Source organism: Denticeps clupeoides, chromosome 8, assembly GCF_900700375.1.
Source record: "Denticeps clupeoides chromosome 8, fDenClu1.1, whole genome shotgun sequence".
Taxonomy (NCBI): domain Eukaryota; kingdom Metazoa; phylum Chordata; class Actinopteri; order Clupeiformes; family Denticipitidae; genus Denticeps; species Denticeps clupeoides.
Window position 1 is genome coordinate 23,251,675 of NC_041714.1, and position 25,499 is coordinate 23,277,173.

Consider the following 25,499-nt stretch of genomic DNA (forward strand, 5'->3'; position numbering starts at 1 on the left):
CCGTCCCAGCTCAAATGAGGCTTGTCCCTCTGACCCAACATGCAGATCTTTTCAGAAAAGAAACAAAAAGACGCTTCATAAATATTTCAGCAAGGATGCAATGAGCTGAATAAATATGTAATGCAGCAGAGAAACACTTCAGATGGTGAAACCTCTCAGGTTCCTGCAGCCATATTATCCGGTCATGTATGACCCAGCCGAGGGAAGACCTCGCCACGAGTGGCCTTTAATCAGCTGCTTGTACGCTTTATGTGTGTGTGTGTGTGTGTAGGGTTATTAAAGTCACCAGATGTCCTCTATTACCTGGATCCATGATGAAATGTTTTAAAACCGGATACGTTGGAAATATTTCTCAGCCTTTTCTCTGGTGAGAAAATTAACACAAATGCCCCGTTTGTGACCCGGTACTTTCCTTAAAGACCAAATCGGAATATGTATTCTGGCGTTTTCACATCATCTCCAACCGTCTCGGGGACTCCGTCCCAGCTGCTGGTGATCGTGGTGACTATGGTGAGCGTGGTTCAGGTTACCTTGTGTAAAGTCGCGACAACTTTTGCAGATGCTGCGATCAGTGACTTTACCCACTAGTGTCATGTCAGAACCCCCCGGGTGCCCGAAGACGAGCAGATGACAGACCAGCTGTCCTCACAGTCATCTGCATTTATGGCCAGGAGGCATCGCTGGGCACAGTGGGTCCCTCGTCTCCTTCTGGGAAATCAAGGTTGCACATTTCCAGCTGAAAAGTTGGACAGGGACATTTAAAAAAAATGTCCCCTCAACAGCACAGCAAAGGTGGGACGTTAACAAACGTACTGGGGAGGCCACCAATGCTCATTAAAGTGAAAAGCACTACAGCACAGCACACGGTGACACAGTGAAACGTGTCCTCTGTATTTAACCATCACCCGTGGTGACAGTGGGTACCATGACAGGCGCCCGGGGAGCAGTGTGTGGGGACGGGACCTTCACCAAGGGGACCTCAGTGGCACCTTGGTGGTTCCGTCCGATTATGAGTCCACTTACATTTACGGCATTTACCAGACGCCCTTATCCAGAGCGACTTACAATCAGTAGTTACAGGGACAGTCCCCCCCTGGAGACACTCAGGGTTAAGTGTCCTGCTCAGGGACACAATGGTAGTAAGTGGGATTTAAATCTGGGTCTTCTGGTTCATGCGCGAGTGTGTTACCCGCTAGGCCACCTCTGTCCCCATTACTGTCTCGGGGTCTGGGTTAACCAAATACAAGCGTCTCGAACCTACTGGAGAAGGAAAAACGACAACAGAAAGACGGAAGTTCTCCCACACGTTGCACCAAAAGCAAGATAAAGGAAGTAGGTCACCTGTTTTATATGGAACCTTTAACAGCACTGCCTGCAGCGGTTCAAGTGGTGCAATCAGGTGGAGAACATCACATGACGGAACCCTCTTGAAATGCACAGGTTCGGGAGGAAGGTTAATCACTGTGTGGAATGCACTATATAGTATATATAGTTTATAAATGAAACATCATCTCACATTTGAACATTCGTGCTCTGGTATTGTGATTACTACAGCCTGTCATGGTTCAGCGTTTACCAGCTATTTCCAGTCCAAGGTTTGTGGGCCGCTTCCACCATCTAGCGGCCGCAGCCTGAACTGCAGGAGCCCCCCCGGTGGCCCCTGGCCCTCACCACATCTGAGAATCTTCACTGACATCAGATGCTGGACCAACTGTGGATGGAAACCCAAGGATGCTTGTGGGGAGCCACGTAGTGATCTGTCTCCTGCGTGAACTTTTCGCCACCAGGCGTCTACACTGCACTGGTTCCCGGCTTCGGGGAGACTTTTCTGCTCTCAGGAGCTCCAAACGTCTTAAGATGTTAAAACGTCTGTCATGTTCATTTGACGCGAACGTCGCCGTAAACGTTTGTTGCGTCTCCACAACTACAGATGGCGCTAACGCGGAGCGCGGCAGGCTTTTAGATGTCGTCACTTCCGGTGGATTTTCAAAACAATATTCCGAGCGTCTGGCGCGACTCTGTTCCAGTTCAGAACGAGTTTAACTCACTGTACCGACTCTCCGGCTCTTCCCGAGAGTTCACTGACGTTCTCCGGGTTCGATCACGTGTGTGTTCGGGCGGAGATGGCGGCTCCTCTCCTGGAATTCGAGACCGAGATGTTCCTCAGCCTCTTCTCCACCGACGGGCTGCTGGTGGCGGCGGAGGGTCTGGGGATCGACCGGCTGCTGCTACACTTCCTCCGGGTTTACTCGGAGCCGGATAGCCTGGTGCTGCTCCTCAACACCACCACAGCTGAACAGGTACAGCACCAACCTCAACACCACCAACACCAACCTCAACAACACCAACACACCTGAATAGATACAGTACCAACCTCAACAACACCAACCTCAACACCACCACAGCTGAACAGGTACAGTACCAACCTCAACACCACCAACCTCAACACCATCAACACAGCTGAACAGGTACAGTACCAACCTCAACACCACCAACACACAGCCAACACAGCTGAACAGGTACAGTACCACCCTCAAACACAAACCAACACGACCTGAATAAGATACAGTACCAACCTCAACACCACCAAAACAACCAACCCAACACACCTGAACAATACAGTACCAACCTCAAACACCACCAACCTCAACACCACCAACACACCTGAACAGATACAGTACCAACCTAAACACCACCAACCTAAACACCACCAACACAGCTGAACAGGTACAGTACCAACCTCAACACCACCAACCTCAACACGACCAACACAGCTGAACAGGTACAGTACCAACCTCAACACCACCAACACACCTGAACAGATACAGTACCAACCTCAACACCACCAACCTAAACACCACCAACACAGCTGAACAGGTACAGTACCAACCTCAACACCACCAACCTCAACACGACCAACACACCTGAACAGATACAGTACCAACCTCAACACCACCAACCTCAACACCACCAACACAGCTGAACAGGTACAGTACCAACCTCAACACCACCAACCTAAATACCACCACCACAGCTGAACAGGTACAGTACCAACCTCAACACCACCAACCTCAACACCACCAACACAGCTGAACAGGTACAGTACCAACCTCAACAACACCAACACACCTGAACAGATACAGTACCAACCTCAACACCACCAACCTCAACACCACCAACACAGCTGAACAGGTACAGTACCAACCTCAACACCACCAACCTCAACACCACCAACACAGCTGAACAGATACAGTACCAACCTCAACACCACCAACCTAACACACCAACACAGCTGAACAGGTACAGTACCAACCTCAACACCACCACCACAGCTGAACAGGTACAGTACCAACCTCAACACCACCAACACCAACCTCAACACAGCTGAACAGATACAGTACCAACCTCAACACCACCAACACCAACCTCAACACCACCAACACAGCTGAACAGGTACAGTACCAACCTCAACACCACCAACCTAAACACCACCAACACAGCTGAACAGGTACAGTACCAACCTCAACACCACCAACACCAACCTCAACACCACCAACACAGCTGAACAGGTACAGTACCAACCTCAACACCACCAACCTCAACACCACCAAACAGCTGAACAGGTACAGTACCAACCTCAACACCACCAACCTCAACACCACCAACACAGCTGAACAGGTACAGTACCAACCTCAACACCACCAACCTAAACAACACCACCACAGCTGAACAGATATTCAGTTACGAGTCTGCTTCCTTATTTAATCCAAATCACTTCTTGCAGCCATTGAATTGTCTTATAATATCTGGCATTATGGGTGGTACTTGTCTGGTGGGTGAGACACACGTATATAATTCAGAAGAGCACAATGTCCCAGGTTCAAACCATCACTACTCTGGATGAGGGCGTCTGGTAAATGCCATTATATACACTTTACTTTACTTTACTTGGCAGATGCTTTTATCCAAAGTGACTTACAGGAGGACACCAGCAATTCTCATTCAGTTTCTATAGATTTTGAGTTACAAAACTCAATCCTGATAAGGCCCAACTTGTCAGGAACAGAACATGCAGGGGACTTTTTTAATTTATTTATCTATTTATTTGTGTGTGTGTGTGTGTGTGTGTGTGTGTGTGTGTGTGTGTGTGTTAGACTCGTTTGAAATACTTTTTAAACAAGTGGGTTTTCAACTCTTTCTTAAATATCCCGATAATTTTTCATTTTTGATATTGAAGTACAGGTTTGTCCAAGGATTACGAATGGGCCGTACTTGTTTGTCTGATAAGTTCTTTTTTAGACAGCTGAACAGCCATTGTGTGTCATGGTTTCAGGAGTATTTCACGGAGCAGCTGCGAGTGGCGGGTGTCACTCACCTCCCCCGTACTGTCACCAGCGATGTCCCCAGCGCTGAGCGCTACAACGTGTACACGCAGGGCGGCGTCCTCTACGTCACCAGCCGCATCCTGGTGGTGGATTTCCTGACGGATCGCATCCCTGCTCACCTTGTCACAGGTCAGTAACTCCGCCTGACCTGCTGCTTGGGCTTTTTCCTCTGTTGAGGTTTTGATGATGATGATGATGATGATTATGGGCAACCTGCAGGAATCCTGGTCTACAGAGCCCATAAGATCATTGAGTCTTGTCAGGAGGCCTTCATCCTCAGGCTGTTCAGACAGAAGAACAAAGCCGGATTCATCAAGGCCTTCACTGACAAGGCAACGGCCTTCACGTCAGGGTTCTGCCATGTAGAACGTGTCATGAGGAACCTCTTTGTGAAGAAGCTCTTCTTGTGGCCAAGGTAAGAGAGCATGGACTTTCTTCTTGTGAGTGTGTGTTCATTGTGTGTATTTCTGGGTTAGATTCCAGGCATCAGTTCACTCTCTTCTGGAGCAGCACAAGCCGGACGTGGTGGAACTGCGCGTGAACCTGACTCCGCCCATGCGGGCCATCCAGACTGCCGTACTGGAGATCATGAGCGCCTGTCTGAAGGAGCTGAAGCGCTACAACCCCACGCTGGAGGTAGAAGATCTCAGCCTGGAGAACACACTGGGCACCAGCTTTGAAAAGGTGGATGACGCTCAGTATTTTATTGCTTCGTGTTTCTGATATCACATCCAGATCACATGTTGTGGCATATGGAACTCCAAAGTGTACGAAAAGTAATGTATAATAGCAACATAAAATTGTGAAATAATTAAACACACGGTCATTATTTTTTACCCACAGAATTTTTTCAGAATCAGCCATTTATTTCATAATGTGATTTTTCAGCAGAATGACTTCGTCTGTCAATCAAGAAAGACAGGGCGGTGCTAGTTGTGTGATTGGCTGCTCAGACAGCACAGCACATGGAGTGTTCTGCTGAAATGCGTTCTCCTATGCGGCGAAATAAAACTAGTAAAAATAATGACCATGACAATAACAAGTACATTTATATAGCAAAATGCCACATATTTCACAATAATTATTAGCTCTATATCAAAATGTGTTCAATTATTTCACAATTTTACGTTGCTATTATAAATCAATTTCGCATTTATTCGGGGTTTTTTTTGTCATATTTTGTCTGTCATATTTATTTTATTTTGAACTCTTTGGAGTTCCATAGTGCCGAGTATGAACCGGTGAGGGTTGCCGGTTCGAATCCCGATGTGCCTGTCATGGCTTGTTGTATTGGGTGGTGCCGTTATGCATGAACATTTCCCTGTGGACAGACGGTCCGGCATTACTTGGATCCCTTGTGGCACCAGCTGGGAGCGAAGACCAAGTCTCTGGTGCAGGATCTGAAGGTTCTGAGGACCCTGCTGCTGTATCTCACACAGTACGACTGTGTCACCTTCCTCAACCTGCTGGAGTCTCTGCACTCCAGCCAGAAGACCTTCGGCAGCAACTCTGGTACAGACCCCGGGACTCGGTAGGCCTGGCCTCCATAAAGGTCAGAGGTCGGTGTCATGGGCGTGTTTGTTGCCGACAGGCTGGCTCTTCCTGGACTCCAGCACGTTGATGTTCGTGAACGCACGGAACCGCGTGTACAGCGTTCCTGATGGCAACAGGAAACGGCAGCGGGGAGAGGCGGAGCTACAGGACGCGGCTGGTATTCTACCCCGTGTCCTTTTTAAAAAGCAGGACTCTAGATGGACGTTTTTCACCGCGTGTAAGGTGTCTTTGTGGTTTGCAGTGGAGGTAAAGAGGGAGCTGGTGTTGGAGAAGAGCCCGAAGTGGGAAGCCCTGTCTGAGGTCATGAAGGAGATTGAGAAGGAGAACAGCCGTCCAGAAGACGCGCCAGGTTCCACCTTCACACGTGCGCCGCGGCCGGCTGGCGTGCTGCCGACCCGGAGATCACGAGCCCTCTGTCTGCGTTGCAGGAGCCGTGCTGATCTGCGCCGGGGACGACCGGACCTGCGCCCAGCTGAGGGACTTCCTGCGCTGCGGAGGCCACGCCCTGCTGACACGCCTCTACAGCCGCACCCAGCACGCCAAGCGTGCCACCATTCCACCCAAGAAGAGAAGAAAAGACCCGACACTCACCCAGATGGTGGGACAAGGCGGGGCAGCTGATGGCAGCGGAGCTGAGGAGGTGGAAGAGGAGGAGGAAGACTTGCTCCTGAATCTCTCCTCGGACTCCTACTACGGGATTCTGAAGGACCCCCTGACCGTCATCCACCCTCTGAAGGGACTCGCTGACCCCTACAGCCTGACGCGGGTCCTGCACGAGGTGGAGCCCAAGTTCGTGGTCCTGTACGACGCCGAGCTCAGCTTCGTGCGGCAGCTGGAGATCTACAGGGCCAGCAGACCTGGGAAGGTCCTACGGTAACATTTCTACGGTTACGGTCCCTGCTCTTCTCCTCGTTTCAGGCGAATGTAATCATTCTTGTTGTCCTGGCAGCGTCTACTTCCTCATCTACAGCGGATCTACGGAGGAGCAGCGGTACCTGACATCGCTGCGCAAGGAGAAGGAGGCGTTCGAGCTCCTCATCAGGTGGGGGGCGGGTCTCCACTGTGCGTGATGGAACCCTGGACGCGGGGAAGGTCACCTTGACTGTGCTGTCCCCGCTAGGGAGAAGGCCAGCATGGTGGTCCCGGAGGAACGGGAGGGTCGGGAGGACACCAACCTGGACCTGAGCAGGAGTCGCGACCCCGCAAACGCCACCACCAACAGCCGCAAAGCAGGCACGTCCACCCCCATTTACACACCATGAGCCCCAAAAACCAGACAATAGTCAGACGTGACCCATTTACGCCATTTACCAGAGCGACTTACAATCAGTAGTTACAGGGACAGTCCCCCCTGGAGACACTCGGGGTTAAGTGTCCTTCTCAGGGACATTTACATTTATGGCATTTATCAGACGCTCTTATCCAGAGCGACTTACAATCAGTAGTTACAGGGACAGTCCCCCCCTGGAGACACTCAGGGTTAAGTGTCTTGCTCAGGGACACAATGGCAGTAAGTGGGATTTGAACCTGTGACACTGTTGTCTTCTGGTTCATAGGCAAGTGTGTTACCCACTAGGCAGGGACAGGATGGTAGTAGGTGGGGTTTGAACCTGGGTGTTACCCGCTAGGACACCACCACCCTGAGAGAAAATGCTGATCCAGTTACCGTCCATGATGTGTCCCTGTACAGGAGGTCAGGACGGGGACAAAGAGCCGTCGCGGGTCATCGTGGACATGCGTGAGTTTCGCAGTGAGCTGCCCTCCCTGCTGCACCGGCGGGGGCTGGACATCGAACCCGTCACTCTGGAGGTCGGCGACTACATCCTGACCCCCGACGTGTGTGTGGAGCGCAAGAGCGTCAGCGACCTGATTGGCTCCCTCCAGAGCGGCCGCCTGTACACGCAGTGCCTGTCCATGACGCGGTTCTACCGCCGGCCCGTCCTGCTCATCGAGTTCGACCCCGCCAAGCCCTTCTCGCTGGTCGCCCGCGGCGACCTGCGGGGCGAGATCTCGGCCAGCGACGTCACGTCCAAGCTGACCCTGCTGACCCTGCACTTCCCCCGCCTGCGCCTGCTCTGGTGTCCGTCCCCCCACGTCACCGCCGAGCTGTTCCAGGAGCTGAAGCGCGGCCGGGCCGAACCCGACGCCGCCGCGGCCCAGGCCGTCACCGCCGAGTCGGACACGGTCGCCGAGGCCACGGAGCGGTACAGTCCCGGCCCGTACGACCTGCTGCTGCGAATGCCGGGCGTGACCGTGAACAACTGCCGCGCCCTGATGCGGCACGCCGCCAGCCTGGCGCACCTGCTCACGCTGTCCCGGGACGCCCTGTCCCACGCCCTGGGCAGCGGCGCCAACGCACGCCTGCTGCACGACTTCCTCCACACGCCGTCCTAGTCCGACACCATGGGACCTTTTACATGTAATATCGCCTAATTCATGTGTATTATCTGTATTTACAAGGATGGAGAATGGAGCAGATTTACATTTTACAATGTCTCGTATTGTTGTCTAATCGTTGAATTGCTCGGTGCTACCGCGATATTACAACGTTCCTGCTATTTAAAACGACGGCGTGAATGTTTTAATAAAAACGCGCCACAGCGCCCCCTGTCGGCGCCCAGGCGCCCGCCTGCGTCACTGCGTCACTGCGTCCAGGCGGACGTCGCGGCGGCCATTTTATTCCGACCCGGAGCTCCAGCGCGGCAGGTAAGACTCCGGTACCGGGCTCGGTCCGGTCCGCAGGACGCGGTTCCGGCCTGTTTACGCACTGAAGCGACGAGTTATGCGGCTCCGGCCGCAGTTTAGTATTATGGGTCATGTCGCGCAGGACGACGAGTGTTCTGGAAATGAGTTTTTATTCCAGCTGGATAAATGGTGTAGTGGCACGTTCATCCACGACCACAGAGTCCCAGGTTCGAACCCCGAGTGGACCGGACCGGGCGTCTGGTGCTCTTCACGTTGTTCTGTACTGACCTTGTTTCTGGGGAAACTGCTCATGACGATTATTGACGGAGGGCTGCTGGTTCCATCAAGTTCATGTGTTACATCTATGAGCATCTGTTGCAGGTTGTGTGTGTGTGTGTGTGTGTGTGTGTGTGTGTGTGTACGGTGGCTGACTGCAAATCAAACAACCTTTTCATAAAACGAATTTGTTTAGGTGACTTTCAATAACCGAATCGTACAGAAAGGGGGTACGGCAGACGTGTGGGGTACGCTGCTTCATTCTGCGCAGTCTGGCCACAGGAAACACAAAAGCAGCTCAGTTGGCTGAAATGGTTCCCACGAAGCGTTACGTCCAGTCCCACAGCCCGCAGAACAACACGTCCTTCCTCACTGTCGTAGCAGTTCAGGACGCGGCACCACAATCAGAAGGTTGGGGGTTCGAGTCCCAAGGTGCCACTGAGGTCCCGTCCCCACACGCTGCTCCCCGGGCGCCTGTCGTGGTGCCCACTGTCACTGAGGGTGACGGTTAAATACAGAGGACACGTTTCACCGTGTCACCATGTGCTGCGCTGCAGTGTTTCAGTCAGCTTCTGGTGGCGTTTGAGGAGAAATGAGGATTTTGTGGTAATTATAGATGTGGTGTTCACTGCTGTAGGTCTCTGTGTGTGATAACTCCAAAATCACATCTTGGTTTTTATCCCTTTTTTCCTTCAGAGAAATAAAGGAAAAGGACACAGTTGCACTGCTTTGATGTTCTATTGTCCTATAGCTGATTACATTAATTTAAATGTATTCATAAAACTCTACAATCAGCCACAGTCACCACCATCACAACCAACCATGACCAACCACAACCTCCACCAGCACAATACAACCACAGTCACCACCATCACAACCAACTAGTATCAACCACAACCTCCATCAGCACAATACAACCACAGTCACCACCATCACAACCAACTAGTATCAACCACAACCTCCATCAGCACAATACAACCACAGTCACCACCATCACAACCAACCAGACCCAACCACAACCTCCACCAGCACAATACAACCACAGTCACCACCATCACAACTAACCAGACCCAACCACAACCTCCATCAGCACAATACAACCACAGTCACCACCATCACAACCAACTAGTATCAACCACAACCTCCATCAGCACAATACAACCACAGTCACCACCATCACAACCAACCAGACCCAACCACAACCTCCATCAGCACAATACAACCACAGTCACCACCATCACAACCAACTAGTATCAACCACAACCTCCATCAGCACAATACAACCACAGTCACCACCATCACAACCAACCAGACCCAACCACAATCTCCATCAGCACAATACAACCACAGTCACCACCATCACAACCAACCAGTATCAACCACAACCTCCACCAGCACAATACAACCACAGTCACCACCATCACAACTAGGGCTGCACGATTTGGGGAAAAAGACATATTGCAATTATTGAGATCAATATTGCGATTGCGATATGATAAAGGACACTTGCTTGTATATCAATGAAAAGTCGCATACAAATTACTAATAGTGAAATGTTTAATTTCAAAGTGAAACATACAAACTACTTATAACAACTTGAAATGCCCAGTGCTTTCAAAATACAATATTCTACTAAATTAAATGATCACAAAAAAGTCTTTACTTTACTGTTGAACGAGAAACCCTGGTAAGGCTAAACAACTGTTTTGATTATATTTGGCCATTATAAAATCCCGTATTATAGTTCTTACCTTTAACCAAAACGTTGTTTGGAGGCTGACTTGAACACAGGGATGCATAGCTTTGCTAGCTTAGCTAAGGTTAAGATTTGTAAACTGAGGTGAATTTCTTTAGAAAACCTTCAAAGTTTGAGAAAAGTTAATTAAACAGCTAAGAACAGTCTAAATAGTTAATGCCTACGTTTAACCAAAACGTTGTTTGGAGGCTGACTTGAACACAGGAATGCATAGCTTCGCTAGCTTAGCTCGTCATGTGATGTTAACCCAGTCATGAATCTGAGGTCTCCATTGAACCGAATCAAAAGTCATGTGACCAAACACGTCACATCCGACTGAAGTGAGACTTCAGTCAGCTCGTAAACTTTGAGAGAATGGATCGGATATGTTGCCGATCCAATCCATGTACTAATCATTTAAATCGCAGCTTTTTGCGTTCATGTAATCGCACACACTGACATTACGATTGCGATTAGATTAATCGTGCAGCACTAATCACAACCAACCAGACCCAACCACAACCTCCATCAGCACAATACAACCACAGTCACCACCATCACAACCAATCAGGACCAACCACAACCTCCATCAGCACAATATAACCACAGTCACCACCATCACAACCAACCATGACCAACAAGACCCAACCACAACCTCCATTAGCACAATATAACCAACCAGACCCAACCAGGACCTACATCAGCACAATACAACCACAGTCACCACCATCACAACCAACCAGACCCAACCACAACCTCCATCAGCACAATACAACCACAGTCACCACCATCACAACTAACCAGACCCAACCGCAACCTCCACCAGCACAATACAACCACAGTCACCACCATCACAACCAACCAGTATCAACCACAACCTCCATCAGCACAATACAACCACAGTCACCACCATCACAACTAACCAGACCCAACCGCAACCTCCACCAGCACAATACAACCACAGTCACCACAATCACAACCAATCAGGACCAACCAGACCCAACCATGACCAACCAGACCCAACCACAACCTCCATCAGCACAATATAACCAGAGTCACCACCATCACAACCAACCAGACCCAACCGCAACCTCCACCAGCACAATACAACCACAGTCACCACCATCACAACCAACCACAACCTCTATGAACAAACGAAGAACACAATTCCAGTAGATCAAGCAACTACAAGCTTCAAGAAATCATAGGACAAGTTCACAGGACATCAAACTGACCACAGCTGATCACAACTCAACACACAGTACATAGATACCTCAGTTATGAAGTTTAACCTTCATTTCAATGCCTGGTCATCCATTCATTCTTTCATTTCGACCGTGACAAAAAGCATAAAAAGCCTCATTAATTTTTTCTTATGTCACATTATTGAAATGTAAATGGACCTGATTTACCAGTTAGAAAGATTGAAATATCACTAATGGACTGTTTAAGACAAAGTGCATTTGATGTGGTTCTCCAGGTAGGAGAATGTTTTAGTAGATACCAATCCCTGAACAAAGACGGATCTTCTGAAGTGTGCTGAGCTGGCTTCTATGACTGAGTGGTCCCATGTCTTGGGATCGAGTCCAGTCCCCTGCAACACTGAACTGGACGAGCTGGTTTTAGAAAATGAAGTGATTGTCACATGTGATGACAGCAGCACATCACACGGTGCACACAGTGAAATTTGTCCTCTGCATTTAACCCATCACCCTTGGTGAGCAGTGGGCGGCCATGACAGGCGCCCGGGGAGCAGTGTGTGGGGACGGTGCTTTGCTCAGTGCCACCTCAGTGGCACCTTGGCAGATCAGCAACCTTCTGTTTACGGGGCCGCTTCCTTAACCACTAGGGCACCACTGCAATGTCCCAGATGAAGTGTTTGGATGCGGATGCTTGTCCAGAAGAGGACAATGTACACACCTCAGTGTGATGTGCCTTGCTCTCAGGAGGCGTTGTGTGTTCTGATCCACATTGTTTGTCTGCTTCTGTCCCTGCAGCTGGCCTCCATGGCGTGAGGAGCAGGAAAGCCACCTCTTTGCCTCGGTCCCCGGCTGCTCTGACCGCTTTAAGGTGAGGTTGGTGAGACTGTTGGCGGCCAGCGGTCGTCTAGTAGAAATAGTTTCTGAGAATATGAGAATTTTTGAGGACACGTGAGTGTGGGGTTTTTGTGACAAGTCGCCGGCCTGGACATCGAACTTGAGTTCAGATGTTGGAGCTTGACCGTCCGTGTTCTGCACCATCCAATTTGCATTCCTTTCCACGCCGCGCCAGTACGCCGTCACGGCCGCCTGGTAACGGCCTGGCCAACCCCCCCAACCCTCCCCATTTCCCCGTCTTGTGAACTGGCACCAAATGGAAAATGCTGGTGAACAGAAGTACTGATATCCGAGGTCCCATGGGACTCCGGCACCATTGCACGTCTAAACGGATTTAAAAGTGAAAAGCGCAGTTCAGACCCGCTGCATTTTCTTTTAACAGCGGCTCCTGCTGATTGGACCGGCAGCGGGTGAAGAGATGGCACTCCAGGGGCATTCTGGGATACCGGGGCTGCTTGTGCCAAGTCCACAGAGTGAGGCGGTGACCCATGAGATGGAAGAGCTGAGCCTTCAGCCCAGCAGCACTCTGCCTCCCCTCAATGAGAGAAAGAATGGTGAATGCTCATACACACACACACACACACACACACACACACACACTGCAATTGGACAGTTTGGAGTCAAAAACATAAAGAGTATGAAGGAAATGGTGCATGATTTAAAAAATGGTAAATATCCCCCAACTCGTGTTCATATTGTGCGTCATAGCAGACCTTTGACCTTCGTCCTTCAGTAAACACGTTGCTCAGTTTTGGGCTGGAAGGTGTCCTGAACTCTCAGGGCGTCTGAGTCCCACTCTCCTGTTTGAGTGACGCACTAAAGGTCGGGGTTCAGAGGTCAGTCATGTCAGGGTGACAGCTGTCCACTGAGAACAGGACACCAAACAGGACGTGAGCGTGGTGTGTGTGTGTGTGTGAGAGATGTGTGTAAGGACATTTTAGGCTCTGGTGTGACCTCTGTCTGGGTAAACACCCCAGTCCCAGGTCACGCTGCTGTCCCTGCTTTTTTAAAATGCGAGCTTCTGTCCTGGTTCACGCCTCCTCGCGTCTTCTGTGTATTAAAAGTCCTTGTTAAAACGCAGACGTGTCAGTATGAGATTTAAAAAAGACTCTTCTGCCCCCCCACCCCAGTCCTGCAACTGAGGCTGCAGCAGCGGCGCACCAGAGAGCAGCTCATTGACCAGGGCATCATGCCACGTGAGTCCACGCCGCTGTCCTGTAGTACGTCCGCTGTTTACTGCCGTTCTGTAATCGGACTGCCCCTCCTCAGCTCTGAAGAGTCCGGCGGCGTTCCACCGGCAGATCCGGAGCCTGGAGAGAGCCCGGGTACGGCACCCCTGACCTCCGCACCATGGTATTCTGGGCTCTTCTCCTCTCATGTTGGTCTTGTTGTGTTCCGCAGACTGAGAACTTTTTGAAGCACAAAATCCGCAGTCGGCCGGAGCGGGCGGAGCTTGTGCGCATGCACATCCTGCAGGGTAACGCCCACCACCCCTCCACTCGCTTGGCGTTGCGCGTTCATGTTGGGTTGCGCCGGTTGAGCAGGTTGCGTTGTCGGTTCCAGAGACCCAGGCGGAGCCGTCTCTGCAGGCCACTCAGCTGAAGCTGAAGAGAGCTCGCCTGGCCAATGACCTGAACGAGAAGCTCGCCCAGCGGCCTGGACCCATGGAGCTGGTGGAGAAGAACATCCTGCCAGTGGACTCCTGTGTCAAGGAAGCCATTATTGGTAACTTCTCCCTCTCCATCATCGATCAATAACAGCTCTTTACCACGTTACCATTTTGAAATAGCGGTGAAGGAAGCGGCCCCGTAATCAGAAGGTTGCTGGTTCGAATCCCGATCCGCTGAGGTGCCACTGAGCACTGTCCCCACACACTGCTCGCCAAGGGTGACGGTTAAATACAGAGGACACGCTTCACCGTGTCACCGTGTGCTGTGCTGCACTGTCTCATAATGAGTCAAACAGACGAATATATCAATAAAATCTTTATTTAGTCACCACAGGATCTTTATATAGATATAATATGACATCATTATTTTACGGCGATGAATCCTCTGATCTTTCTTTTCCTGGGACTCAGATGGTCAGATGCAGTACCACAAAACGCTGGACGTTTTTGAGGAGGACAGCGGAGACGCACTGTCTCCTGAGCAGCCGGCCAGTCAGGACTCTCAGGGTTCCGCAGCCTCACCTGGAGAGCCCCGCCCACCCGACACGCCCTCTACCCCGCAGAGCACCGCCCTGCAGGTATAGAGCACAGTGCAGGACACAGAACAGCTGGACACACCGCAGACTAACAGTTCCGGAAGTTTCTCTTCACAGTTCTGCCCTCCAGTCACACGTGCCGTTGCCGACTTCCTGAAGCCTTCCACCAATGAGCAGCCAGCAACGGCTCCTGCCGTCACTCTTCAACCAGTCAGCGTGCCACCTCTGTCCAAGCCTGGGCCCACCTTGGTGAAGGTAAGATGATGTTCTGTGAGTCTGCATTAGAACTTTTGCAAACCACTCACTAGCCCCTCGCCTCTCGTTGCACAGCAGACGCAGCCGCGGTTGCCCGGTGACAAGATCCGTGGCAAGAAGTGTAAAGAGCCAAAGCCACGCGTGAAGAAGCTGAAGTACCACCAGTACGTTCCCCCTGACCAAAAGGTGGACGCCAGCGAGGCCACCATGGACTCGGCCTACGCCCGCCTGCTCCAGCAGCAGCAGCTCTTCCTCCAGCTACAGATCCTGAGCCAGCAGCAGCAGCAGCACTACAACTACCAGACCATCCTCCCCGCGCCACTCAAGTACGCTTATCCGGAGGCCAGAGGTCCAGTTCCGTAGGAAACGTAATGGCAGGCGTTCATATGTCCATAAACAATATAAAAGGGGAATAAATGTATATATGTATATTTATACTTTATTAATCCCGGAGGAAATGTGTCCTCTGTATTTAACCGTCACCCTTGGTGACAGTGGGCACCATGACAGGCTCCCGGGGAGCAGCGTGTGGGGACGGGACCTTCATCAAGGGGACCCCAGTGGCACCTTGGAGGGTCGAGCCGCTTCCTTATCCGCTGGGCCGCCGCTGCCCCGTAAATGTTCAGTCCATGTTACAGTTCCTTTAAAACCCAATCATTTTATAAATAAAAAAAATTGAATCTACTCTCAAGCACAAATGTGGACGCCAGTCATGAATGAATAATGTCCTTCCCGCTGATGCTGATATTCCACTTGCCTGTACTGTCCCCTGCTAGCTGAATGTTCTGTACTGAACACACTTTCGCCTTTTGAAATGAGCTGCTCTTCTCGCCCTCTGTCCCCGTCCCTGACCTGTAGGCCGGCTGCCGCCGTGACCCTGAACAGTGCCAGTCTGCCGGCCTCCATAGTCGTGTCCCTCCCCGCCGCCGCTCCACTGGCGGCCAGACCTCCCGCCACGCCCGCTGCTGCCAGAACCCGCAAGCTGGGCACCCTGCCCTCCAACCTGGAGGAGATGAAGGTGCTGCCTGAGAGAGGAGCCGCATTCGTTCATTCCTTGTTCAATTAGTTCATTAGTTGTGTTATAATTGTCAGTGTCAGGGCTGCCGATATTTTCTGAATAGATCCATTACATGAAATGGGAATTCATAATAATAATAATATACCTGTGGATGTGGTGGAGACGTGGTCTTTGTACGCTCTCCCCAAGGTGACTTGTGTTCCCCGGGTTCTCCGGTTTCCTCCCACCTTGTGGCAGCCGCGACCCCGAGTAATGAGTAAATGAGGTGAAGGGTTAAGGGTTGCGAGTGAATCTGTTCTGTTGCTCTCAGGTGGCTGAGTTGAAGATGGAGCTGAAACTACGAGGTCTTCCCGTCTCCGGCACAAAAACGGACCTTATCGAGCGTCTCAAGCCCTATCAGGAGACCTCCACCCAAACTACTACAGCCATGGACGTTTCCAACACACCCAGTCCACAGCCGTCCATGGAAGCGTGTCCCACCTCTGGCCCTGCCTCGCCCATTCGTCTGGACCTCTCAGCACAGGACGATCTAAGACCGGAGGGCCAGGACCAGGAGAGGAGGCTCCATGAGAAGGAGCGCCAGATAGAGGAGCTGCTGAGGCGGCTGGAGCAGGAGCAGCAGCTGGTGGAGGTGCTGAAGATGCAGCTGCAGGTGGAGAAAAGCAACAGCGTAGTTCCTCCTCCGGCGCCTGCCTCTGCGTCCCCTGTGAAAGCTGAGAGCAGGAGCCCCTCACAAGGACCTCCACTGTTGAAGGTAGAGGAGGTCCAACCTGCTGCAGCCATGCCACAGTTCATCATCAGCCACCAGGGGGTTCCTCGAACCCTCCTGCTGCCCGTCTCGCTGCCCGCCGTCAGCCTGCAGGTACCACAACTGCCGCGTGGTCTTTCGTATGTTGTCATATATCACTAACGTGAGAAGATATTCTCACTTGTCCCCCGTCTCTGCTGTAGCCGCTGCTTCAAACCACATCAGGCCTGCTGCAGGCCCCCATGATGGAGAACCCCACCACACAGTTACTGCAGGTGGATCCATTTCTTCCCAACATGGAAATGAATTTCTTTTGTTAAATGTCCTCCATTTTTAAAGTGAACCTGTTGTCTCTTCTTCAGTCTCCTGCTGATTCTGGCTTCCAGTGTCACACTGCTGAGGCACGAGAGACACCTCAGCGCTTCATTAGCAGCTCCACCAATAACAGCCTCTCGTCCCAGATTGTGTCCTCCAATGGGCCTTTGATAAGGGTATGCAAATAGGCCCCGCCCCTCATCTCATCTGAGAGACCCTGGAAAATAATCCACGGGAACCTCGTTCTTTCTCTTTTCTCCATTAGTCCCTGACCCCACCCACATTCGTCCTGCAGAGCCCCGCCCTCAACAGCAGCACCCCAAAAGGCCGAGAACCCCCGCGGTATGAGGACGCCATCAAACAGAGCCGCAGCTTACAGAACCCCCCGGTAAATATGACGTCCTCGCCACCCTCCTGTCACCAGGTTCCCACGGCAACCAGCCAGCAGATGGACGACCTGTTCGACATCCTGATCGAGAGCGGAGGTACGAGCTTCACACATAAAAATGATATTTTGTTGTTGTGTCGCCATTTCATTGAATTTCTCCCACAGAAATGTTGCCCTTCGGTCCCCATGACCCACCGTCGCTGGCCAAGGTGCAGCCCGTCACCGCCACTCTCTCCACGCTCCCCATAAACTCCGCCCTGTCCCGCCCACCCCTTCCCGTGCAGCTAGCTCCGCCTGCCGTCCACGCGGCCACACCCACTCTCAGCCTGGAGGCGCTGCTGGAGAGCGCGCTGGACACCGAGGAGTCCGACCCGCACCACACCTCCCTCTGTCTCCTGGACGAGCTGCAGCACCCGCAGCCGCCCCTGTCCCCCATGGACACGTCGGACCTGGGCTTCAGCGAGGTCTCCGCCTCTTCTTCAACCTTCAGCCTGCAGGACACGGCAATGGACAGCATGGAGTGGCTGGACCTCACAATGCCCGTCCCCGCCAGCAGCCTCACCGCTCTGGGCCTGAACTCGGACTTCCTGGACACACAAGACCTGCAGCTACACTGGGACTGAGGCTCACACACACACACACACACACAGATAAGGCACGTGTGTATGCGTGTGTGTTACATCTTAATGTGGTCTGAGAATACGGTCAGTAATATTCTTCATCTCTCTAGCACGTCCAGTCACCTCCACAGAAGTTCTCGGCAGCGTCCCTGCAGACGCCCAGCATGGACTTTACTTCCTGTGCTTCCACTGTTCTGATGTGCCAGCGCTGTGATTGGTCGGCTGTTCCTGCTTGTTGCTCTGTGTCGTAATTTTGCTGTCATGCCTGCCGGTTCCTTCTTGTACACCCTGAGGTTGCTGTGGTGGAGTAAGGGGCGATGGAGAACGTTCTGGACTGTCTCGCTTTCTGAGGCTGTTCCTGTCGACCTTTCACGTGTCATTCCAGACTTTCATTTCTAAAAGAGGCCATATGATGCAGCTGGGAGATACATCCAGGCCCATTCTTCTACTGTTGCTGAGCTGCATGTCCTTTTCGGGTTTTGCACACACTCAGGGTCCAGCACAGGTCAAGGGCCGATAACAAGGTTCAGAGGAACATGCGTCTCTGAAATAGTTCTGTCCTGAAAGCCTGGCAGGCCTCCAGCGCTCATTTATGGTTGCGCTGGACAGTTCTAGAGAACTTCTTAGGTCCCTGAAAGGACAATCTAATGGTGTCTTGACAAAATGGTCCCACTGGGTCCCGTTTCCCCTGAAATGCAGCTTCTGGCCAGTAGTCACCCTTTGTTCCAGGGATGAACCGACTTGCTTGAACCTTGTTGCTGCAGCGGAGTGGCTGTTGCACCATCTGCATGGTGTTCGTGCCAACGTTTCCGTGGGCCTGAAGAAACACCACAGTCCACAGAGCTGAAAATATGCGGCTCCATTTCTCTTCTCCTACTGAGAAGCTGCTGTGCAGCTCTGGTGACCGACACTCAAAGCAAATGTGGACACTGCTGAGGGACAATTTCTGCATCGCAGTACACACGGGGTGTGTGTCTGTGTGTGTGTGTGTGTGTGTGTGTGAGACTGTCAGAGCTGTTGTGTGTGCATGTATGTATGTGAAGTGAAAGTGACGTGATTGTCATTGTGAGACACTGCAGCGCAGCACACGGTGACGCAGTGAAACGTGTCCTCTGTATTTAACCGTCACCCTTGGTGACAGTGGGCACCATGACAGGCGCCCGGGGAGCAGCGTGTGGGGACGGGACCTTCATCAAGGGGACCTCAGTGGCACCTTGGCGGTTCGGGATTCGAACCCGCAACCTTCTGATTACGGGGCCACTTCCCTAACGCTTCCTTAATGTGAGTGTGTGTGTGTGAGTGAGTGTGTGTGATCAGAGCTGTTGTGTGTGTTTGTGTGTGTGTGTGATCAGAGCTGTTGTGTGTTTGTGTATGTGTGTGAGTGAGTGTGTGTGTGTGATCAGAGCTGTTGTGTGTGTGTGTGTGTGTGTGAGTGAGTGTGTGTGATCAGAGCTGTTGTGTGTGTGTGTGTGTGTATGTGTGTGAGTGAGTGTGTGTGTGTGTGTGATCAGAGCTGGTGTGTGTGTGAGTGTGTGTGATCAGAGCTGTTGTGTGTGTGTGTGTGAGTGAGTGTGTGTGATCAGAGCTGTTGTGTGTGTGTGTGTGTGTATGTGTGTGAGTGAGTGTGTGTGTGTGTGTGATCAGAGCTGGTGTGTGTGTGAGTGTGTGTGATCAGAGCTGTTGTGTGTGTTTGTGTGTGTGTGTGATCAGAGCTGTTGTGTGTTTGTGTATGTGTGTGAGTGAGTGTGTGTGTGTGATCAGAGCTGTTGTGTGTGTGTGTGTGTGAGTGAGTGTGTGTGATCAGAGCTGTTGTGTGTGTGTGTATGTGTGTGAGTGAGTGTGTGTGTGTGATCAGAGCTGGTGTGTGTGTGAGTGTGTGTGATCAGAGCTTTTGTGTGTGTGTGTGTGAGTGTGTGTGTGATCAGGGCTGTGAACTGTTGAGATGATGCCAAACTTGTGTTTATGGTCCAGACTGAGCCTGTTGGCTGTTCTGACTGTTCTAGCGGTGCTGATCGACCTACCGTCACCATGACGACGGATCTGAACGCCTTGGTTGCCAAAGAGAAGAGTAAAAATGAAGCAGAGTTTATCGTTCAGAATCATTTTATTGTGTTTGTAATGGAGATGTTTTATCATCTTATATCTGACCTTTAGACGCCCATCTTAAAACAATAACCAAGCCCCTCCCACCGGGCGGGCGTCACACCCCGCTCTTTAAACGGTGCTTTTCATTTCAATTCACATTTTTCTGCTGGATTGTGATCCACCTGGGACGAGGAGAAGGTTTTGATCCACGTTTGCACACTGTGTACATATGTTGATGTTCTGTAAGGCGGCGTATTTTTTTACATAAGTTCATGAGCGCAAATCTGTACATACTTCCAAAATGAGGAATCGAGCAGAATAAGATGTTCAGTGTGAATAAAAATCGATGTTCTGTGACTGTGTGTTGAATTTCCCATCCAAGATGTTCAGATGTTTTCTCAAATGTATGATATGCAGAGAGGGGCGGGACGAGGAGGAGAGCTGGAACGCCGTCACCGGCACACTTCACCAGACAGGAAGTCCTTTTCCAGACGTGTTTCCACAAACATTCTTTATATATGCAGAGGGGACACAGTAATATTTACGAACAATATTTATTCAGCAACACAAATGATGAGCTAGTCCACAAATATTGTGGGAAATGGTGTACAGAGGACAGGGGATAAATGAGATTATATTATTTCATCTGATTTAAAAGGGGATACTGATGTGCATGTTCATGTAAATGATTTTTAGATTTTTATCATTAGAGAAAAAACAGGTCATGTAGTAAAACATTTTTAAATCCTAAAAATATGTTGAGTCCCGGGACTCTCGCGACTCCCCTGATTTCACATGTAGGGGTCAGCAAGACATCTCATTTACATAATGTATATATAAAAACGTTCCCCCAGTTCAGTAAACTGCTGAAAATGGTGTGACACAATTGAACAATTCATGCAAAGTGGCAAATGTTTCATACAGTAGTTGTAATAGTCTGTTTTTGTGTAGCTGCTGTAGAGACGTTGCTCTTCTCGAACCCGTAGACCCACCATCCTCATTCAGATCAATCCTTCAGAATTAAAAAGCAGGAGACGTCCACCGTGGCAGGTCAGCGCAGGCGCTTAGTCCCAAATGACCAGCGAGGTAAGTAAAATCCACTTCTGTGGGGGGGGGGGGGGGGGGGGGGGGGGGGGGGGGGGGTGTGAATGGTGGTGGTCCCGGCTCCTGTTCCAGAAATCATTCCTGGGGGTGACTGCGGCCAGCTGTGCTAATTGGGTCCCCGATTATAAAATATTTTGGTGCAGAATTACAGCCACTTTGATTCAGTCCCACAATGAGATTTCGGTGTCTGTAGCTTTAAATGCTAATGAGGAGGAGAGAGGCGGGACCAGGAGGAGAGCGTTTTTCCAGAAGAAAATAAAATGAACCCGCTGGTTATTCATTTGTGCTCATTTTTAAATCCAATCACTGAGCAGCTGACATGTTTCTCACGTTTGGAAGCCATGACGGTTGGTGGAGATCATGTTTTAGGGGCGGGGCGAGAAATTCTCTGGGTGTAAAAAGCATGAGAAACGGGAGGTAACCTTTCCCCTTATGACATCATAAGGGGTCAAATTTCAGATCCGACCGTCTGAGCTGCCGCTCTCTGAACGGTGAAGCAGGACGACCAAAACACTCTTTACACCGACCGCCATTTCTAGCCACCGCAGGACCTCAGACGTATTACTGTAAAATAACATCACAATGTCACATTTTTATAATAGGGGACCTTTAAAAAAAAATTCTCTTTTCAATGCTTGTAAAACAAATATGATGAAATCTCAGTTTCTCTGCTATTAAGTAATAATGTGAGCTTGCATCAGTTTATTATAATAATTATTATTAATTATTATTCTTGTTTAATTTGCATTGATTTCCGCTCCACTTCTTTACTTGGTTTGAATGGGTTGTGTAGCTCCTCCTCCTTTCACCCTCGTCCAGTAAGAGAGCTTGTTACCAACCCAAACCCCTCACCCCTCCACTAAGATAATAAAAAGGGCGGGGCATCATTGAAGTCCAGCCCCTCATCTCTCCGCCTCCATGGTTACGCTGGCTTTCTGTTCAGCAGTGGCCTGCTGATTGACGGCTAAAGGCCAGCCTGGGGGCGGAGCTGCTGGTGAAGGCGCCGATGGAGTCATGTCCCACCCCACAGGGGGCGGAGGTGGAGGCGAGGTTGCCATGGCGCCCATCCCGGGACTGCTGCTGAAGCTCTCAGAGGTCTTGAGACGCGAGAACATAGTGAGGGTGTCTGGGAAGTTAGGGGGCGTGGCTGGTGTGTTGGCTGGTGTGCACATCTGCAGGAGAGAAGAAAACCACAGCATCTATTAATACCACACATACAGCAATATTCATCTTCTAAATAAAGAAACTTTCACTGATCAGGTATACCATTGATATCGAGAAATAAAAATATAACTAAAGTTTGATCTGATTTCATAAGTTGTTTTAATGCAATTCACAAACGGAAAACTTTGAATGCAACATTCCGACCTCTTCGCTCAGGTTAACGTGATATTTGAAGTTCGGTGCATCTTCCACTCGGCTTCTTCTATTAGCAGAGATACGGGATTATGATGTTTCATTTTGCTCAGTGTGTTATAATACCAGCCTCTCTGCAGCAACACTGCCACCCTACTCTGACCTACAGACTTAACACACACACATACACACACACGGCGGTAGCAGCTCTCACAGCAGCGTTGCTATGGAGATGTTTTGATGGAGTGGAGCCTGTATCCGCGATGGGGATATAACACCCATCTACAGCAAGGACGTTCGGTTCAAAACTATACCAACAGTAAAGTATCAAAAAACAATATGAAAATCTGAATGAGTGTATTGAAAATATAAAGGTGTATATGTGAATAAACTCAAGGGTGATGGTTAAATACAGAGGACACATTTCACCGTGTCACCGTGTGCTGTGCTGCAGTGTCTCACAATGACTTTCACTTCCCTGTCACTTTCAGTTAGCTGTCAGACATCCACAGAGAGTTCAGTCCATTTAATCTCAGCTATATGACACGTATCAGCATACAGAGGGACACAATACACCGTACTTTAGAACTAGTGTCTGGCTCCGTTTACGGAATGAGCTGGGAATGACAAGTCCAGCTGGAAAACCAATATAAACCACATCTTATTCTGCTAACCCTAACAATGCACACATAAATGCCACCAAGATTCAATTTGTACTCAAATGACAAAAATGACTCCTTCATCAAACTGTATATTCCTACAACTTTCATTATTGTCCATCATGTGGCCTAAACTGCAGATGGATGCCCCCAATCTCCAACATACTGCATTCACAACCGCTCTACAATAAACGACACATAAAGGAGCATTCCCACAAGGAGCATCTTATACAACACGGTGCCATGACAGGCTCCAAAATATCCTCCAATTTATTTCAGAAATTCACAACATATTCTTAAAATATCCATAAAGGTCCCGTTTAATACTGATACTCCGCCCTTTACAGCAATGAAGCCCAATCGTTTGGTGTTAAAAGATGGTGGATTGTACATGGCACAGCTGCACAGAACGTCTGATGAAGGAGTCACACACACACAGAATACAGAGCACAGAAAATAGAATACAGAGTACAGAAAATAGAATATAGAATACAGAATATAGAGCACAGAAATTAGAATATAGAGTACAGAGTACAGAAAATAGAATATAGAGTACAGAATATAGAGCACAGAAAATAGGATATAGAGTACAGAATATAGAATATAGAGTACAGAATACAGAGCACAGAAAATAGAATACAGAGTACAGAATACAGAGTACAGAAAATAGAATAGAGTACAGAGTACAGAATATAGAATATAGAATACAGAATATAGAGCACATAAAATAGGATATAGAGTACAGAATACAGAGCACAGAAAATAGAATGTAGAGTACAGAGCACAGAAAATAGAATATAGAGTACAGAGCATAGAATACAGAGTACAGAAAATAGAATACAGAATACAGAGCACAGAAATTAGAATATGGAGTACAGAAAATAGAATATAGAGTACAGAATATAGAGTACAGAAAATAGAATATAGAGTACAGAATATAGAGCACAGAAAATAGGATATAGAGTACAGAATACAGAGCACAGAAAAGAGAATATAGAGTACAGAGCACAGAAAAGAGAATATAGAGTACAGAGCACAGAAAATAGAATATAGAGTACAGAGCACAGAAAATAGAATATAGAGTACAGAGCACAGAAAATAGAATATAGTGTTCAGAAAATAGAATGTAGAGTACAGAATACAGAGCACAGAAATAGAATGTAGAGTACAGAATACAGAGCACAGAAAATAGAATATAGAGTACAGAATACAGAGCACAGAAAATAAAATGTAGAGTACAGAGCACAGAAAATAGAATATAGAGTACAAATATAGAATATAGAGCACAGAATACGGAGTACGGAGTCCCATGAGGAATACTCACCATCTGATGGTGATGGCCGCATGGTGTGTTCGTCTCCTGAAAAAAGGCACTGAGCGCCGTCTGTAACCAAAGCAAGATTCTGTTCAAGCGCAAACTAGAAGTGCACAATACAGGACCGGAATTATTCAGAGCTACCTGGTAGAATAAGGAAGATGCGCACAGAGAGCGAGGGAACAGTTATAACTCTGCACCCAACATCTCCATTGCATAATGTTATTTGGTGGACATGCTGGAGGGATTTGCACCCTGTAATCTCTCTTCTACACACGCACAGTGCAGACAATCATGCCCAATGGGATCCTACACGTTCAAATATGTCCCGCACACGTCACACGTAGCGTGCATTTAATATAATACAGACAGACAGACAGACAGACAGGCCACAGTCGCGTCCCCGCCGCTTCACCTCGAACTGCCAGTGCGCCGCCTGCAGCAGCTGCTTCGCCTGGTCCGCCGCGCATCCGGCTGTCAGGACGAACTGGTTGATCATGACCTGGTGCTTGAGTTCATCCATGTTCGCCGGGCCGGGTTCCGAGGCGCTTTCGAATTCCGATTTTCCTCGCGTCCCCGTCAGCCCTCCACCATTACAGCCAGCTGGGCAAACACAAATATTTACTGAAGGAGCAATGGAGTAAGGAGCTGCCTTTGATTGGCAGCGGCCGCCAGCCAATGAGAGCGCTGGCGCTACTGC

At 49.8% G+C, this 25,499-nt stretch overlaps 3 protein-coding genes and 1 long non-coding RNA gene across 7 annotated transcripts; 3 read left to right on the forward strand and 1 right to left on the reverse strand.

Annotated features, from left to right (window-relative positions):
* Positions 1-1,698: 1,698 nt before the first annotated feature.
* ercc4 (excision repair cross-complementation group 4) lies at positions 1,699-10,178 on the forward strand. The gene is made up of 11 exons (XM_028988866.1): positions 1,699-2,300; positions 4,334-4,514; positions 4,605-4,800; positions 4,862-5,069; positions 5,717-5,897; positions 5,977-6,096; positions 6,181-6,288; positions 6,368-6,812; positions 6,889-6,981; positions 7,060-7,172; positions 7,630-10,178. Exons 1-11 carry the CDS (start codon positions 2,124-2,126, stop codon positions 8,331-8,333), a joined length of 2,526 nt encoding a protein of 841 aa, XP_028844699.1. The 5' UTR covers positions 1,699-2,123; the 3' UTR covers positions 8,334-10,178.
* LOC114795501 (uncharacterized) lies at positions 2,623-3,668 on the forward strand. Its single transcript, XR_003750517.1, has 2 exons — positions 2,623-3,097; positions 3,454-3,668. It is a non-coding gene; the product is annotated as an uncharacterized LOC114795501 (long non-coding RNA).
* mrtfba (myocardin related transcription factor Ba) lies at positions 8,599-19,370 on the forward strand. 4 transcript variants are annotated; one of them, XM_028988862.1, is made up of 16 exons: positions 8,599-8,645; positions 12,633-12,705; positions 13,114-13,285; positions 13,862-13,927; positions 14,001-14,056; positions 14,133-14,208; positions 14,295-14,456; positions 14,812-14,978; positions 15,054-15,191; positions 15,267-15,517; positions 16,050-16,209; positions 16,520-17,071; positions 17,161-17,232; positions 17,320-17,448; positions 17,538-17,757; positions 17,826-19,370. In XM_028988862.1, exons 3-16 carry the CDS (start codon positions 13,150-13,152, stop codon positions 18,281-18,283), a joined length of 2,643 nt encoding a protein of 880 aa, XP_028844695.1. In that variant the 5' UTR covers positions 8,599-8,645; positions 12,633-12,705; positions 13,114-13,149; the 3' UTR covers positions 18,284-19,370. The 4 variants fall into 4 exon arrangements, with proteins under 4 accessions (XP_028844695.1, XP_028844697.1, XP_028844696.1 ...); XM_028988864.1 differs by having other exon boundaries at positions 17,568-17,757; XM_028988863.1 differs by having other exon boundaries at positions 15,270-15,517.
* A 2,528-nt stretch (positions 19,371-21,898) lies between these two features.
* On the reverse strand, positions 21,899-25,464 carry ubald1a (UBA-like domain containing 1a). Its single transcript, XM_028989716.1, has 3 exons — positions 25,215-25,464; positions 24,809-24,868; positions 21,899-22,641 (listed from the first exon to the last, which is right to left on the reverse strand). Exons 1-3 carry the CDS (start codon positions 25,320-25,322, stop codon positions 22,372-22,374), a joined length of 438 nt encoding a protein of 145 aa, XP_028845549.1. The 5' UTR covers positions 25,323-25,464; the 3' UTR covers positions 21,899-22,371.
* Between the last annotated feature and the right edge of the window lie 35 nt (positions 25,465-25,499).